Genomic DNA, 18,754 nt, shown 5'->3' with positions numbered 1-18,754 from the left:
AACAGATCATACAGATCTCTGCATGTTAGAAGAGACTATTAAAGGTCATGAATGAGACAAAGGCAGGGAGGCGTCCTTTACAGCTAAACAGCAGAGTGAGAGAACAGCCAGCACCTCTACATTTATCACATTATACAGCACATGTATGATACTGACAGGGATGAGAAGAATTTAGTGATTCTGATCCCATCATTGATATTACTTATTGATTCTCAGTAGCTCTGCTCTGACAGTCACCACCATCACTGAGCAGCATATCAAAGACATTTGTGCACATTAACTGCATGTTGTGGCTCAAATGTTTGTGCATGTTGGAGGCATTTCCTCTTTGTTGTGATCAGTGTTGGTCATTACTCAAAACAGTCATTATTACACATATTACACAGAACACTTTAATTAAAAGTAATGGAGTACGTTACTTCATTACTCCTCATAACATTACTTTGATGTTAAAATGAACAAATGAGCATGTAACAACATAAAGCTGAGGTACAGCCCCACACACCAACACAGATCCTGATGAGGTCACGTGATGTTTCTCTGAGTGTTTATGAACACAAATCAAAGATGAAACAGCACAAAGACACTTCAAAGTGATTCTACTGTAGAAACATGAACAGGTAGAAACCTGCAGCCTGACTGCTCATCACTTTGTTACCTGTTCAAGTTCAGCAGCAGCAGCTCACTTTATCATTGTGAAAACAAAAATGTCAAAAACATTGCTATTCTCTATAAAACAAAGCATGTCCTGAACAAAAAATCATTATACACACTTTATTGTACTCTGTTGCTTCCATATATGACTTACTGTCTGGAGATATGGGCTAATGCATATAAAACGAACACTCTTCCTATTTTCAAGTTACAAAAAAGAGCTATAAGAATTATAAACCAATCAAACTATATAGAACCAACTAACATTTTGTTTATTAATCTGAATACCCTGAAATGTTATGATTTAGTTGAATATAAAATGGCACAGATAATGTATAAAGCACAAAATAACTTGCTTTGCCCCAGTACTCAGAAGCTGTTCAAAGTCAGAGAGAGTCAATATGACTTAAGGGGAAGAGATTTCTTTAAAAAAAACAAGATAAGGACAAATATAAAGCAGAGATGTGTTTCTGTTAGAGGAGGTAACCTGTGGAATAGTTCTGACAGGGATTTAAAAAGGTGTAGTTCATTTTCCTTGTTTAAAAACATGTTTAAAAATAGAGTATTAGAAAAATATATAAATCAAGAATGAAAAGAACAAAAAACAAAACAAAAAACAACCTCTTGATTCTTTTGCTTTGATGTAGTTACTTATCTAAGGTGGAAAGTTTTTTTTTTCTTGTTTGTTTGTTTGGTTTTTGCTTTGTTTTCTTATTTGCTTCAGGCCCTGTGTACAGGAGCTGCATGCAAAAAGATATTTTGTGAAAAGGGTTGGCGTAATAAGCAAATGCTTCAGCCAATACCTTTTGATTAGCCTTGTTTCATGCTTACTTGCTTTATGGTCGATTTTTGTTCTGTTTTCACTGAGATATTTGAATGCGAATCAATAAAATCAAAATCAAATCACGGTGCTGGTCTGGGGTCAGTGTTTACTCAGCTTTAACCTCACTCTGGGTTCTAGGTTAGCTTAGCGTTAGCTTAGCGTTAGCATGCTGTGTGCTAGCTTAGCGTCAGAGCTCTGCAGGTGTCTCGTGTGTAAATATTAATCACAGTGACAGTAAAGGAGGTAAAGGGCTGTGACGTCATCACGTACGCTGCGTCCTCTGTGGGCTCTGAGTGAACTCAAAGTACAAACTACAAGTACACAAACACGAACGTAGCTCAGAGTGGCGGACACACTCGGCCTCGTTGGTCCAGCTGTGAGTCCGTTACCGTGAACTATGGAGCGGCAGATTTGTGCTGAACTAAGCTGCACACAGCTGATGTTAGCCAGGAAACATTACACACTGACTTTAATGGAGAGACCGGAAATACAAACACACACAGTTTGTTGTGTGAAGAAATCAAACACGAGCTGAACAAACAGTAAAGTTCCTAAAGACAAACTGTTAAAGGAGGAAACAAAGCAAACTTACAGTTTCTTCACACCAACAACAAGCTCCACTCCACACCTGGACACTAAACACGGACACACAGGTGAGCTGCTTCCTGGAAGGAGGCGGGGCTCCACCTGAAACTCAGCACAGGTGGGAGGGGCTCAGCTCTGTGTGTGCTGATGTGTTAACTTTAAAAATATGCCGTCTGACTGCTCAGACTGAGTCAGAGTAAAGTTCACATGCTGACGTGTGGAGACATGAAACCTTGTTGTAGCTGCAGGTGTGAACACACTGATCCCAGATCAGCTCTGCTGTATTTGTAACATGAACATTTCTGCTGCAAAGCTTCAAATGTTCAGCATGTTTCTCTGTTTCCAGTCTATAGATCCAGTCACACTTTCTACCTTCACCTGTGCAGTAAAGACTGAGAGCAGAGCTGAAAGCAAGCGTCCAATCAGTGAGCAGCATCAACACCTGAGCTTCATTCAGACTCTGTTATTGAAGATGTTGTTGGTACAAAGTTCATCTGCTGCTCACATGAATCCATGAAAGATTTATTTCACTGAATGTTTCTTCAAAGCTCATTTCAACCTGTTGAAGTCATGAATGAAAGTGCAGACTGAGAGTGGATCACATGATGTTTGAGGTGTGTCATGTGACATGTTCAGTATTGTCACACATGTCTAGATTGTCCCTGATATCATAACTGCTCAAACACTGATGATTATATTTGAAGAATTATTCCTGATGGCAGCAAAGTTTGAATGGAGCTCTCTGTCTGTGCTGATTTGTCGCCCTCTGGAGGTCAAAGCACAAACTGCATGATGTCACTGTAACCACCACAGAGACAGGAAGTGTTTTTATGACTGAAACACTGAAATGATGCTAACGGCTGTCGTTAGGCTCACTGACAGCAGTGCTGATGTGTTCATGTCAAACACTGGCTCAGGTCAGACTCCTTCATCCTTCTCCAGCGTGAGGCCGCCCTCAGACCCACAGGAGCTCTGACCTTTGACCTCCTGACCCTAACCATTTTAGTCTTGTTGCATCTTTAAATGCAAATCCATCCAAACTGTAGCCGAGCAAAAGAAGCTGGAAGCTGTTCTATGAATGATGTTGTTGAAGGAGCTTGGAAAGAAAAGCGTCTGGACTTCTTTAAGTTGCTTGAAGAGGGACATGGACGTCTTAACGCCCACTCACATCCTGGGACATTTGATCACAGGAAATCACATGATAGCGTGGGGCTAGATCTCACAATGGGTTCACCCAAAACCTTGGCTGATTGAGACCCACACCCGTTTTCACGGAGGAGGAGTTTCACATCCTGAACATGTGACAGCCTGGTTTAAAGGGACCAAAAGTAACTGGACACCTGATTCAGTTCAGGTTTATTCATCCGCTCCAAACCACAGCAGCAGTCACCTGCAGGGAACCAGCTGATCCATGTAACTGGGGACAGACCACAGCCCAGAGCACTGGTTCATGATGTGTTTGTGGACTGTAGGTTGTTTGGATAGAGATGAGATGTACTCAGCAGTCTGTCTCTAATGTTTAATGAAATGTTCTGAAGATGATAATAACTTGTGATTTTCTTTTGAATGAATCTTTAATCGTGTTGTAGGGCCTCTGACTCTCATGAAGATTTTCACATCAATGTGCTTTTCACAAAGATATTAACAATGAAAATGACGTGCAGCCCTGAACTACTCATGCGTTAACTCAGCGGTTCCCAACCCCCGGGTCACGGACCGGTCCGTGAGTCGTTTGGTACCGGGCCGTGAGAGTCGAGGCTCGGTGTAAAATTGATGGTTGATAGGTTTGTAGCATAAACCTGTTCGCTGGATCGTTCAATCCAGCTACACAGCAAAGCAAGACACGAGTAGTTCTTTATGTTTCTCGTGCACGGGAGAGAACTGGACCAATGCCGTTCCTTCGCTTGACCACAGTCGCTCTCGTCCGTTCCCTCGTAACACTGCTCTTTTATTGAGGTTACATGAATATACATAGGTTCATTAACATACACGTGAACAAAGGTACCAGTCTGTATGTTATGTAGGTGTGTGTGTGTGTGTGTGTGTGTGTGTGTGTGTGTGTGTGTGTGTGTGTGTGTGTGTGTGTGACCCCATAAACGACTTCCCTAAACCTGCTGGTCTGGAAGTCCAGCAGTTCATCTAAACAAAAGGCACTTAGACTAAAACAGACATCCTACCACAAAACAATAAGAAGGTAGCACCTCTCCCATGATCCCAGGACGTGGGTGTGAATGCCAGAGCACTCTGGAGTCACACAAAGTCTTTAAAGACTACTATCATTACACAATTGGTTCTACACCTCTGAGCATATATGGTTAGATATTCCCCAATAACAATGACAATGATAAAATATAAATCCAACAATGGTTTTCAGGGTTTTTATCGTTAACTTTGTTTCCCTGGGTCTTTTCCCGTGTTGTAGTCGTGTGTCTTATTTTGAAAGAAATGTTTACGCGTTACCATAGCGACCAGAGAGCATTAAGGCTGCAGACAGGTGCATCCAACAACATTTTATTTTCCCTTATTTGATTTATGGACCTAACTGTATGAACTGGACTTTGGCTGTAATGCTGCTCCTCTTCATCATTGCTGTGTTGCATTTCCATCATTCTGCTGCTGGATTCACTGCAGGCTTTAACAAACACTCCTTTGGGTCCAGGCCCAGCCACGTGTTTGTAAGCTGCTGTGCTCCTCACAAATAAAGCCTGAAGCAGCTCAGACTGTTAGAAGCAGCACTGAGCCCTGTTACAGTTATAGTGTTAGAGCAGCGGCTGCAGCCTACAGCATTTAAACTAGCTGACAGTAAACACATCAGTCCAGATGTTACCACATTACTTTGTGATGCTGAGAGTTAAAGGAGACTGGCTGATTAAAATCCCATTCCTTACATCACCGTCCTCTGCTCTGACTGCTTTCATTTAATCACAATCAGAATACTTTTTTGATCCCCAGGGGAAATTATTTAGGTTACAGTGCTGCAGCACAAACAGGAACAAAGACACAACACACTAAGTAAGAAATAGCACAACATACACAATATATACATGCATACATATGAGTCACTTATAAGTAACATGTGAGTGCTGGGGTCTATGACAGCAGGCAGGTCTGTATTTATGTCCAGGCTGACATGAACAGCTAGTAGTTCAGGGTTCAACACTCAGGAAAGTGTGTGACCTTCCACACTGACAGAAGATGCTAAACATGACTTTAAACTGTTGTTTGTTAAAGCCTCACAGATCTGAGAGCAGGGCTCAGTGGGTACATGAGCCTTTATACATGAAGGCTTTCTGTTTCCAGGAGAGGAAACATGTGATCCAGCTGTGTTTGGTCACATGGATCTGCTCTGCATGGATCACCTGACTAAAACATGTTGTTATTATTGTTCTTACAGTCTTAAATCGGTACATCAGGTGGGTCACATGACACCCGGGGGTGACAGCAACATCTTTCCTCTTTAGAAAGCTGCTCTCTGTCCCAGGAGCTGTTGTCACAGTAACAGCAGGAACAGGAAGTCACATGCTCTCTGCTCTGTGATTGGCTGCTTCTTATCTCAGCTTCCTGCAGAGGGTGGGGTCTGCTGATAACGCACACCAACAGAAGTGTGACTTTCACTTCCTGTTTATTGCTGTTGTTCTTAAAGCTCTCAGGCGATGCTGCAGCGCCCCCTGCTGACACAAACTCCTCCCTCTGTCTCAGAGGTCACAGGTCAGCCTGCTGCAGAGGGTCTGCCTGTTCATGGACTTCCTGTTACAGAGACGGGTCTCAGCGTCAACACTAGTTTCTGATTGGACGGTGTGGAAAATGTTACGAGTTCAAAATATTGGGGATGGAGACAAGAGAAAAACCACAATAACAACACTGGTCCGGTCGGGTTGAGTCAAACGATGATTTTAATGATCACACACGTGGGAGATGGACACTGATGCAGACAGCCTCTGATCTCAAAATGGTGGAGCATTGATCAAACTCTTATAGCCTCTGGTGCCTCCACCTTATCATAAAAGCCTAAACATTCACATGCTTTCTCTCACACAGCGCCTAAGCTACGACCTTGGCTCCCTGTTTATCTGCTCCTGCTGAGATGGGGCAGAAAACTCCAGCATGTTCTCTTCTAATCAGACAAATAAGGCGATGACTTTCTGCAAACAGTATTTCTTATAACTCAGCAGTATAATGCATCATAAAACAATATCATTCATTCACAATAAGTCAGCAGTTTAATATAATGCACATCAGTTTAACTAATGCAATAGTTGTCAGCTTCTTCTAATTCAGGAGAATAATGCAAACTAAAACTACATAATAATTCACAATCTTTAATTAGGGGTATAACATGGCATAAAATAATATTATAATCTAACAAAACCCAGCTTCCTCCAGCCGAGTGATGTGTGGATTCATCACTCTCTGTGGATCAGTGTAAGTCTGTGTGTGGGTCAGCTGCAGGACTTGTTTGACCTTTGACCCTGGCAGACAGAGCTGGTTACTGCTGTGTGACTCCTGCCGTCGCTCCACTTTAAATTTTACTTAAAATAAGTCCTGACATGGCCCCGCCCCCTCTGACCTGCTGCTCCTGGATGTGCTGAGGACACAGCGGAGGCTCAGAGGGGGCGGGGCTTTTCCCGTGGCGGTAACCAAACTGCATTAGGTCACTGCACTGCCAGTGTTTAACCACACCTCTTCTGACTGACCTTTGACCTCTGACATGTTGATTCGATCCTTATTTAATGACGTCTTTTATCTAGTGATTTAATTCTGTGTATTTATATATGATGGTGTTCCTGCGTTCAGCCTCAGCTGATATCCACAGACGCTCCTATTGGCTGGTTTTAAAAAGACATTTTTCCATTAAAGAGACTCTTTTAAAAACACGTCTGCCTGAAATTCACATTTCATTTATTTTGGGGGATTTTAACAGAGAGATAGAACTTTATGAATCCCTCATGTTTATCCTCCAGGAAATCCAGTTCGTAGCAGCAGAACACCGACAAACTTTTACACAGCACAGAATTAGGATATCAAATAAAGGGGAATAAGAGAATATGAATATAAGCATAAATATGTACATATATACACAGACCTCACACAGAGACAGCAGCTACACTGTGTGTGGATGTGATCCACAGTCACAGCTGTGGGTTTCAGTCAGTGTGTCTCTAACTTCATGGTCACATTTCAAAGCTTATTGGAGCCAGAAGATGTTCAAGTAAAAGATTTATTGCTGTACTCGTCTACCAGGATAACAGGAGGTTCATAAAGCTGTGTAATACTTCAGCTTTACATCATGCAGTAGTAGTTTATTAAACCCCCCAAAATATGACTATCCAGAGTTGGGACCAGGAAGCAGAGTTGCAGTCTTACACGCCTCTCTGCAGCTTCTCTCCTCCTGCTACCCCCCAAAAACCCATCTCCATAGAGACTGTGTCAGCTTCCAAACAGACAAAAAAACTAAAAACCAGCAACAAACAACTTAAACATAAACAATCACAAAGAAAGAACAATACAGTATCCACATCTGAACCAAAGAGTAAAACAGTGAAATGTGGATTATTAAACATTAGGTCTCTCTCCTCCAAGTCTCTGTTAGTACATGTTAGTAAAAACATTTCTGCATTTTACCCATATTTTATTTTTAACTCAAAATCAAAGATTCCAGATTCTCCTACATGTTGGTTTTGAATCAGATAGGACGACAGATTTCAGGTGGCCCTGTGTCTTTCTCTATTACATTTGCCACTGTGTAACTCAAAGTTATTTAAGGACTAGTTTATTTCAATGGATGAGTTTACTGACTGACGCGCAGAAGAAATAGTTCTTTATGGAGCCTAGATGGTGTGAATGATGAGACCAAAGACTGCAATATCTTGTACCAAAAATATATTGAATAAATGGAGGACAGGGGAAATGGAACAAAATAATTAACACAACACACAACATAAATGCCCACAATTAAATAATAAATCAATGCTGTGATCTTTCTGTGCAAAAGTCCTTTTTGGTCCTCTTCTTTTTAAAGTTCACTTTTAAGGTATTCCTCCTTAGAGTCCAGCTTCATACAAATGGGGAAATATGTCCGTAATCCAAAGACGGCTAAGTGGGGGAAAGAGGGCCAAGAATGGTCCTACCGGCTCGCCACTTCAATATGAAGAAGATTAATTCAAAGGGAGGGAACAAAACCTGACCTGTAGGTCAGAAAAACGTCCATTAGCACATCAAGTTCGATTCAGTTTACCGGTAAACAAATATATTTTTCTGCAAGCCTATGTAACAATGCAAATCATCATCAACCAATGTACAACAGTTAAATTATTAATCATCTTGGCTACGTAGCTTAATCTATACATTCCAGTAGCGTTCGCTACAAACAATACAAAAACAACAATAAAGGAAAACAGCTGTCTAACAGACAGCATAGCCGAATTCAAGGCAACACATAACAATAATCATGTTACCTGGCATCTTTTCAGCCACCAATGATAGTCATTGTATGTTATCAACATTTCACTAACTATGTTTTCTCTCATGTTTAAAATAGGCCGACCAAGAGCAAAATAGGTATGTCTGCAGACTCTGCTGTAGCCAAAGTTATCAGATCTCCTGTGTTTTTAAATCCCTAACTGCTCGATCATTATCATTTTAGAAGACAACAATTTCTCAAAGGAGGTTCAAAACTAATGCCTACAAGATTACCAAGAGGATGGTTCGGGGCTCTTACATGACTCCGGGAAGTCAACACTTGGTGGATGAGGTGTGTTACCTTTGACACTTTTAAGACAGTCCTGTTTATCACTACTAACAATAAGCAAATATGTTTTCACTCAACAGATCCTTCACAGCATGTTGTTTCTGGGCAAAATCAACAACATCCCCTTTTCTCCAGAAGAAATCTTCCCTAATCCTTTTGTTTTGGGTTCTTTAATGAGAAGATATCCCAGGCCTTTAAAGTTGTATTCGACTCAGCTTCCCAGGCGAAGTCCCTTCTCCTGTGTGCTCGACATGGTAAGATAACTCTTCTCACATTTTCAGTCAATCTGACAAACTTCCAGTTTTTAGGAAAGTATAATGCAAAGTGCTTTTTTACTGAGAAATCCAAAGAAAATCCATACTGTACCTTATACTTCAACATATGCTTCTAGCTATACTTCTCCACCAAACACAGAGACTGCAGGAGAGCTGGAGACTTGCTTCAGAATTTGTTAGTTCTAAATAATGTCTAACAGACTCATTATTGGAGATGCTTACAGTCTTCAAGGCGTATATGATGCTGTCACTGTGTAGCTGCTGGATCTGTTAAGTCAGCTCAAAGACTCTAAATTCAGCGTGTTTTGACAGCCCGGCATAGCAAAATAGAAAAAAAAAGGTCAATTAGCAAATTTAATTATAAATTAGTGAGAACAAAGATGGATTTTTGCTTATTGATTTAAAATTAAATAGATTTTTGTGACTTGTTTCACCCCCTATCTTAAAATGTCTAAACCAAAAGCATCCAATGGTCCTGCATAGTTAAATAAGTCAAGCAGCGAAACAAACATGTTGATCAACTTTCTATTAAAAACAACTATATAATCAGGTGCAACACTTTGACCAGATCTGTAACTGTTTTCAGATCGTCCTGCAAAATAACTCAGAGAATGAAGAGCAAATAAAGCAGAGTCTGCAAGATCTCCTCACAGACTTGGACTTAGAAGAGAATAATAAAAAAAACAGCTTTCGTCTCGTCCACCATCTGCATTTCTCAAAAATCCCAAACCAACAAATCAGAAAGGTACTGCGGAGTCTCCATGTCCACCAAAGGTCCTAACGCTGGGAAAATTATGATTGCTGCCTCCTGTCTTAGCAAATGGCATAAATATGTATCTGGTGCGGTGATGACCTATTATCCAAACACAGTCCAGAAAGATTACTTTGATGGAACAATTGAAGTACCTGGAAATATCAGGTGTGAGGCTTTTTGTCTCCGTGATGGTGCCAGAATGAAGCCTTGCAGATCATGTAAGAATTTGTTTGGCTTGAACACAGAAGACCTCAGAGAGTGGCCATATGGTAACTGTGCTGAAGCTGAGAGCCTGAGCAATTTGCTTGAAAATGAGAGAGAAGTTGAAACACATGTGGATGAATACTCAGCTGAAAAGGACAACAGGCAGAGAGCTGAGGATGAGGTTGGTAGGGTTCTTAGAACTGTGTTGCAAAGGATTCGGTTTAACTGGACAGGTGAATTTTACAACCCAGAACAAGAGTGAGATTTCATGAAATCATTTGCATTCATCATTCTGATAAATCAAAGATTCTCTGCTCTGACAGCATCTGTGTGGATTTTCTGTAATCACAGAGACGTGTATAAGCATGTTTACTTTCCATCTCCATGTAATTGTCACATTTAATAATTAAAACTGGCTTCTATGGGTTTTTGTTTGTTTGCTTACATATCTAGTGTTTAATGCAATATGAAGCATTATCAGACAGCATTTATTGGGAAGAATCCCATATTTATACTGGTCTGTACCCAGGGTACACAGAAAATAAAAACAACAAGAACACATGTTTTCTTATTATGATCCCAACTATAATTTACTTAAGCAAAAGCACTACATGTGTAGTTATAATATTTATAGCAGTTACTGTTGAGCTTTAAATTTATCATCTTAAATGTTTATATGCTGATTATATTGCTTTATATAAGAAAGGCCTAACTCTGAGTACACTCTGTGCCAAAAAGTGCTGACAGGAAACTGCATGCTTTTGCAGAAACGTGCTTTTGCAGCTAGAAAGTGAAGCTGATATATATCAGTTTTAATTAGTTTTTACCAACTGCTTGCTAGGGCAATCCCACGAGTTTGGTGTTTTTGTATTGAACATGATTCCAAGTGCTTTCTATAACACATAGCAGAGGTGCCACAACAAAGACTGAGAAGAGGACAGGAAGAGACAGTGAAAGAGATGCACTCCTTCGCCATTCATGTTAAAGCGTTGCATAGCTTTCATTTTAGAGAGTGTTGCATAACTTCAGTCATTTTTCTACCACAGGTGAAGCCAAGAATTGTGAAGCTCTCTTTTGGCCAAATACCAGAATCTGTAAGAAGAAGAAAAAACAAACAATCAAATAGGTCATTATTAAGAGAACAACAATCTCTTGATGATTATCCACAGTGTCTTTGATAACTCTGAGATACAAACTGTCAAGTATATACACATCCCAGCAAACAATAGCTGTGTTTGACTAAAGCGATTAATAACAAGGACAGAGCTACAATCACTACAGTCAAACATAAAGGGCTTAATCCTGAATCCAAGTCTGAGCTGTGATGCCGTTGGTGCTGAAAGCTGCTCAGATCCTGAAGCTGCACGTTTTGTCTCTCTCTAACCAAACCAGCAGCAAAAGAAGACACATTTCGCTTGACATAAACATTGTCATGAATTCCCTCTTACTTTTGCTGGTTTGCTTCCACCACCATTAAAACACACACAGAAAAACAACACAGCACAGCTCTCTGCCTCTCTCAGTGTACTTTAAGAACACCGTTTCCCATCTCAAATCTCTGTTTTTGGCATTATTCGCTTGCTTGTTATGAAGCAGTCTACCGTTGCTTACAGCCATTTTTTTTAATGACTTCCGACAAGACAGCCTCATTTCTGCTGTTCAATACCAAATTTTATTTATTTTTTTCAAATTAAGTGAAACTGCAAAATGCTCTGCTGTGTCTCTATTAAAACCTCTTATTAAAACCTCTGAATCACTTCAGCAGCATCAGCCAATGTACATTTGTTGAGTCGTGGTTCTCGTCTGCTTTTGTTCTACTGCAGAATAATATTTTTAAGGTTATCTACTGTAAAAAGCTAGGCCAGGAAAATCTCCTTCATGGTTTTGTGTTTTATCCTCAGTTACTTTGACACAAAAGCATCTGCTGTGATGCTCACACCTCTGATGAAGTTTCACAAGTGTCAGTACTGATAAATGATCAGAATTATAATGTTTCTGACTCTCTGAGTAAGAATTAAATGGAATCTAATTGGGACCTTGTGAATTGGAATTGAACAGGTTCTAGAAATCAGTGATGATACTCAGCTCCAATACCCACCTATGATATTAGGCTTACGAACGCTGACTGGGTTTCATTTACCAGCTTTTTATGTTCTTCCTGCAGTTTCCTCCCCACATCACTCATCTTAACTTTTTTCCAGTCCTCCTCAGTCTAAACAGAACACACAACAATACAAAGAAAAGCTCAGGTGATTGATCTCTAACACTAGGCATCCCCAGTCTTATTCTTAGCAGTCTAACTTCTCACCATATCTTTGAAGGCCTCTCCATTGTAGTAGCGCTTGGATGCTGGATACTCTATCGTTTTGTCACATAGTTCCAGGAAACTGGAAGCCACCAGATGCAGCTCCTCTCCGTCATAGCCGTACAGCTTTTTGTCCTCACGCGTCATCAGCACAAGCTCGTCACATGGACATGAGGTGCCCTTTACCACACCAATAACCTGCATTTTTACAATCTCGGGAAGGTAGAATTTTCCCCAGGCGTTAACTTCATCATCATCCCCGTTGTATTTGGTGTTCTCAAGCTCTTCTATCCACAGGTCAGCACCACTTGGCTTCTTCAGGTGAACGCACATGCTTTTGTTTTTGGAAACAAAATCTTTCACCCATTTCAGGTACTTTTCACCTGGAAAGAAGCAGACAAGGAAATATGGATGAATGTAGAAGTGTTGGAAAAGACAAATAGCAAGGTTATCCTACAGCAGTTTGTGAAAATGTTGTATCTTGAAATAAGCAGGCAAAATGAGGATCTCACTTATCTCATATGTTCTGACTACCGACTTTCTTCAGTTAAAGGACAAAAAAAGGGCACACTGGAGGCTGACAGAGTGTGCAATGGTGGGAATCATTTTGCAGAACTCACTAAAGTTTGTTTCTCCTGGAACAAGCTTTCTACACTTCGGCAAATGAAAATACTGTGTTAAACTAAAAAAGAGCACCAGACCAAGGTCTACAGTACTAACAGAAAAGCATGCCGTTACCTGTTGCCTGTCGACACAGCTGCTGATCTTCCTCACCAAAAAAATGAGGATCCCTGAAAGGAATAGAAAGGTTATGTTAAAATGAATGACTGTCACGGTGATCATGGGAAGCTCCAAAATATCACAATAGCTACGAAATCACAAAATGCAGTGTGATGTCTGTAAGCACCAAACATGACATCTCTGCAAATTCATCTTGAAACATGTAGGTACCTCACACGTACAGCTGCAGCCATCTCAGCCATTTATCACTGTGGCTGCCAAGTGGCTGCCACTTCACAAGCGCATGGCACAACATAGAAGAGCCACCTCCACAGGACAAGACTCAGCAGTCCATCTGCATCTTAAGGATAAAGGTCACTCTTTCGAGGATGCTAATGTTCACATTTTGGGCAGAGAGGACAGATGGTTTGAAAGAGGAGTGAAAGAAGCCATCTATGTCCACTGTGAGCGACCATCTTTGAACAGAGGCGGGGTTTACGACACCAACTCTCTGCCATCTATAATCCAGTTTTGAGATCCTTCCCAGACGCCTTAACGCCCACTCACATCCTGGGCCATCTGACCTCAGGAATTCGCATGATAAGGTGGGGCCAGGTTTCACAATGAACTCACCCGAAACTGGCTGATTGGGACCCACGCCCAGTTTCACACCTTGGCTCAGGTGATTAGAGGATCATCAGGGGTCCTTTTGTCCCTCTGTGGGGGGAAACTCCCACTAGGCTTATATCTGGGACTCTCCACCATTTGACCCTAGAACTGAAGAAGCTTCTCGGATGAGAGGTGAAACGTCTTCAAGTAACTTAAAGAAGTCCAGACGCTTTTCTTTGCAAGCTCCTTTGACTACGATGACCTGGATGACTGAGAACCTTCACAGACATAAGGTGAATGTGACAAACAAAGCGCCTTCTTGTTCTCTGTGATAATGTAAAGTTATTAATGAAAAAACAAACGAGTAAAAAACGGACTGGAAACATGTCTTCAATCAAAACTCGACAAAAACAAAGAAACAGCCTCACTTCTCTGCGACGCTCCCTAAAAATGACGTTACGTGTTACGTACCAGAGATTTCTATACAGCCCTTTATCAAGCCGAGAGAAAGTGACGCAAAACCCTCCAACTAATAACGACTAGCAGAGAGGCTCAGCTGAGTGTAGTTACCTGGTTTGCAGACGCATACAGACGTTTCCTGTCCTCTCGGACGCAGCTGTGATAGAACATGTGGTGCATTACCGCCACCAACTGGCTTGGAGTGAGAACCGGAAATCGCTCATGCCAAATCAAAAAAAAAAAAAACATAAAGAAAGATTAAGTGAAGAGATAAATGAATACATTAAATCAAGAAGAAAATAACCCACCACCGGACATATACATCCTCATATCCTTCTGTACAAATGAGTTTGTTTTAGAAACTGAAAAAAGCCACAAAACCTTCACATCTAGAAATCCTTTGCAGTAAAACTTGTTTTTTGGCAGGTTCCACAGGTTTTGAATCAGTTTTCTTCTTTATTCCTGATAATTTTGACAATGAAAAAGAACATGTTCTATAGGGCTTTGGAGTTGACGTCACGCCGCAATGCATTGTGGGAGCGCGGCACCATTTTCGAGGTCTACGAATCAAAACAAACACACTGTGTTGGAACGACGATTACAAGATGCTTAAAAGCAGCTCAAAAGAGAATGGACTGTATAGAGACCGATTGCGTCCAGAGGCGAAGCGGCGGTACTTGCAGAAAATAGCGTGCAGTGGAAATGTGGACCCGTATGAAATACGGCCGTGGAGTAGAAACCCTGAAGACGTAGCCTGATATATTTTCGTACCTTATCTGTGGAGTCAGCGCGTACAAGTCGTCATTCAAACAAAGGTAAGTCAGCTCGAGTACTGCGTGTGAAATGCGTTTGATTTCCCTGCAAACATTCACATTAGTGCAGCATAAATTCATTCATGAGGGGAAATTACAGTGAGAACATGTGGAGGCTGTTAGGTGGAGAAGATAGTGAGTTCAGTGCAGGGCTGTGCAGAGAGGTTTAAAGGGGCGGGTGCTCAAAGTTAAAAAGGGGCACATTGAACCAGGCTGAATAACAACAACACACATTCATCAAGAATCTAATATGGGAAGGGCAGGGCTGTGTTGGTCTGAGACTGTAGACATTAAAAAGTCCACAGGAGAGATGGTAGCTGATTAAACAAGTGTCATGAGATAATAACAAAATGCAAAGATTGGTGACAGCGCTTGGAACCATAAGGCAACAAAAAACTATGTATGTAAAAAAAAATATATATATATATATATATATACACACAGTGGGGCAAAAAAGTATTTAGTCAGCCACCGATTGTGCAAGTTCCCCCACTTAAAATGATGACAGAGGTCAGTAATTTGCACCAGAGGTACACTTCAACTGTGAGAGACAGAATGTGAAAAAAAAATCCATGAATCCACATGGTAGGATTTGTAAAGAATTTATCCGTAAATCAGGGTGGAAAATAAGTATTTGGTCACCTCAAACATGGAAAATCTCTGGCTCTCACAGACCTGTAACGTCTTCTGTAAGAAGCTTTTCTGTCCCCCACTCGTTACCTGTATGAATGGCACCTGTTTGAACTCATCATCTGTATAAAAGACACCTGTCCACAGCCTCAAACAGTCAGACTCCAAACTCCGCCATGGCCAAGACCAAAGAGCTTTCGAAGGACACCAGGAAAAGTATTGTAGACCTGCACCAGACTGGGAAGAGTGAATCTACAATAGGCAAGCAGCTTGGTGTGAAAAAATCAACTGTGGGAGCAATCATCAGAAAATGGAAGACATACAAGACCACTGATAATCTCCCACGATCTGGGGCTCCACGCAAGATCTCATCCCGTGGGGTCAAAATGATCATGAGAACGGTGAGCAAAGATCCCAGAACCACACGGGGGGACCTGGTGAATGACCTGCAGAGAGCTGGGACCAAAGTAACAAAGGTCACCATCAGTAACACACTACAACGGCAGGGAATCAAATCCCGCAGTGCCAGACGTGTTCCGCTGCTGAAGCCAGTGCATGTCCAGGCCCGTCTGAAGTTTGCCAGAGAGCACATGGATGATACAGCAGAGGATTGGGAGAATGTCATGTGGTCAGATGAAACCAAAGTAGAACTTTTTGGTATAAACTCAACTCGTCGTGTTTGGAGGAAGAAGAATACTGAGTTGCATCCCAAGAACACCATACCTACTGTGAAGCATGGGGGTGGAAACATCATGCTATGGGGCTGTTTTTCTGCCAAGGGGACAGGATGACTGATCCGTGTTAAGGACAGAATGAATGGGGCCATGTATCGTGAGATTTTGAGCCAAAACCTCCTTCCATCAGTGAGAACTTTGAAGATGAAACGAGGCTGGGTCTTCCAACATGACAATGATCCAAAACACACCGCCCGGGCAACAAAGGAGTGGCTCCGTAAGAAGCATTTGAAAGTCCTGGAGTGGCCTAGCCAGTCTCCAGACCTCAACCCCATAGAAAATCTGTGGCGGGAGTTGAAAGTCCGTGTTGCTCGGCGACAGCCCCAAAACATCACTGCTCTCGAGAAGATCTGCATGGAGGAATGGGCCAAAATACCAGCTACTGTGTGTGCAAACCTGGTAAAGACCTATAGTAAACGTTTGACCTCTGTTATTGCCAACAAAGGTTATGTTACAAAGTATTGAGTTGTATTTTTGTTATTGACCAAATACTTATTTTCCACCCTGATTTACGAATAAATTCTTTACAAATCCTACCATGTGGATTCATGGATTTTTTTTTTTTCACATTCTGTCTCTCACAGTTGACGTGTACCTCTGGTGCAAATTACTGACCTCTGTGCAAGTTCCCCCACCTAAAATGATGACAATCGGTGGCTGACTAAATACTTTTTTGCCCCACTGTATATATCAGCAATCAATCAGAAAATCATTGGTTCATATTACAATTAAATATGAACAGGCTCCTTAGATGTAAGCAGTTCAGATCTGATGTCATTTACATTCTTCACACAGCACATTCGTCCAGGCTGACAGGTAAACATAGAACTAATCTCAGGTAACATGACTCATAGTAGAGATCCAGTAAGAAAGATTGCAGGCTCTAATATTATTACCACACAATCCAAGGACACACCAACAGCTCAGATTTGTAGAACTATTTAAACAAATGTCTTCTGAATATTCAATTCAGGTTCACAGTGGGGGGGGGGGTTTCGTGGAATTTTTTAAATAAAGTCTGCAACACAGAAAGAGCTGTGATCAAGCTATTTATTACTGCGCCAACACACATCAAACATCACAGTTCAGTCATGTCAGCGCTGCCACAGAGGTCGTGCTCCTCCTCCTTTACGCCTTCCAAGGAAGAGGGAGGAAGTTACAAACTGATCCTACCACACTTCACGTGTCTCGCTATGAAACCTAACGCATCAATGGTTGTGCTGTTTTGTGCCCTTGGCCTTATCAGCACCTGTAAAGGGAGTTGTTTTCTCAAACTGCTGAAGTAAGTTCATCTAGTTTTAGCAACTTTCACTGAACAGCAACAGTGTCACAACTAAGCATATGCATAAGCACTTAAACACTTTAAATGAGAATAACAGAACATTTCTATTACAGAGGCTGGAGCCTGTCCCAGTAGTAGGTAGAGCACACCTGGACAGGTCACCAGTCTGTCAGAGGACTAACACAGAGACAGACATCAGAGTAACAAATCTATTTAAAATTAATGTAAGTTTGCTGCAGCTGTATGTATGAACATGTGTTTCTGTGCTCACAGTCCACCTCTCAGGAACCTGCAGTTCACTTTTAGTCTACTTTAAACAGACCTCACAAAAGGCTGATGTGGCTGGATCAGTAGTCTGATTTGAGTACGATACCTTTGGCCAGGGATTCATCTGGTGCATCGCTTCACTGCAGTCTTACGTATTTTCCCCACACCTGAATAAAAAAATACTGATATATACAAATAACAGCTTCAGCTGATGCAGCCTGACTCAATCCTAGATGTTCAGCACACAGAGACACAGAGGTGCCGTTTAAAGTTTAGTGTTAACCTGAGTCACTGATCATTTGCAGTATTACAGAGTCTGGCAGTCTTTGCATGATGTCCACGTCACTGTAAGTTTCTAGCTGACTTCACTGCAATTTCAACTTCAATTTCTGCTGTTCACAAACGCTGTCCATCTAATCTGACTGAGCTGGAGCTGTTTTGCAAAGAAGAATGGGCAAAGATTTCAGTCTGTAGATGTGCAAAGCTGGCAGAGACAGACCCTAAAAGACTGGCAGCTGGAACTGCAGCAAAAGGTGGTTCTACAAAGTGTTGACTCAGGGGGCTGAATAATTACGCACACCCCACTTTGCAGTTATTTATTTGTAAAAAATGTTTGGAATCATGTATGATTTTCGTTCCACTTCTCACGTGTGCACCACTTTGTGTTGGTCTTTCACCTGGAAGTCCAATAACATTGATTCATGTTTGTGGCTGTAATGTGACAAAATGTGGGAAAGTTCAAGGGGGCCGAATACTTTTGAAAGCCACTGTATATGTAGACACAGGACTACAAGTAGAAGATCAGACATGAAAGTGGAGCTAACACAGAAGACCTGCAGCAAAGGTCAGAGGTCAGACTGGGCCCTGGATTCAACAATGAGCCAATGATCATC

The 18,754-nt window shown here is 41.5% G+C and overlaps 1 protein-coding gene and 1 long non-coding RNA gene across 5 annotated transcripts; one reads left to right on the top strand and one right to left on the bottom strand.

Moving 5' to 3' along the window:
- The first annotated feature begins 7,068 nt into the window (after positions 1 to 7,068).
- LOC308399364 lies at positions 7,069 to 10,483 on the top strand. Of its 2 annotated transcripts, none has more exons than XR_013972144.1 (3): positions 7,069 to 8,620; positions 8,706 to 8,813; positions 8,891 to 9,665. It is a non-coding gene; the product is annotated as an uncharacterized lncRNA (long non-coding RNA). The 2 variants fall into 2 exon arrangements; XR_013972143.1 differs by adding an exon at positions 9,672 to 10,483 and having other exon boundaries at positions 8,588 to 8,813; positions 8,891 to 9,064.
- A 104-nt stretch (positions 10,484 to 10,587) lies between these two features.
- Positions 10,588 to 14,265, bottom strand: LOC308398768 (uncharacterized protein). Of its 3 annotated transcripts, none has more exons than XM_080885551.1 (5): positions 13,300 to 13,346; positions 13,087 to 13,139; positions 12,352 to 12,731; positions 12,142 to 12,255; positions 10,615 to 11,135 (listed from the first exon to the last, which is right to left on the bottom strand). In XM_080885551.1, the coding sequence occupies exons 1-4, from the start codon at positions 13,329 to 13,331 to the stop codon at positions 12,142 to 12,144; spliced, it is 579 nt and encodes a 192-aa protein (XP_080741677.1). In that variant the 5' UTR covers positions 13,332 to 13,346; the 3' UTR covers positions 10,615 to 11,135. The 3 variants fall into 3 exon arrangements, with proteins under 3 accessions (XP_080741679.1, XP_080741677.1, XP_080741678.1); XM_080885552.1 differs by lacking the exon at positions 13,300 to 13,346 and adding an exon at positions 14,248 to 14,265 and having other exon boundaries at positions 10,617 to 11,135; XM_080885553.1 differs by lacking the exon at positions 12,142 to 12,255 and having other exon boundaries at positions 10,588 to 11,135.
- Between the last annotated feature and the right edge of the window lie 4,489 nt (positions 14,266 to 18,754).

The sequence above is a fragment of the Rhamphochromis sp. 'chilingali' genome, assembly GCF_963969265.1.
Source record: "Rhamphochromis sp. 'chilingali' genome assembly, chromosome: 1".
NCBI classification, from domain to species: domain Eukaryota; kingdom Metazoa; phylum Chordata; class Actinopteri; order Cichliformes; family Cichlidae; genus Rhamphochromis; species Rhamphochromis sp. 'chilingali'.
Note: the sequence above shows the minus strand (reverse complement) of the source record. Positions and strands in the feature narration are given on the sequence as shown.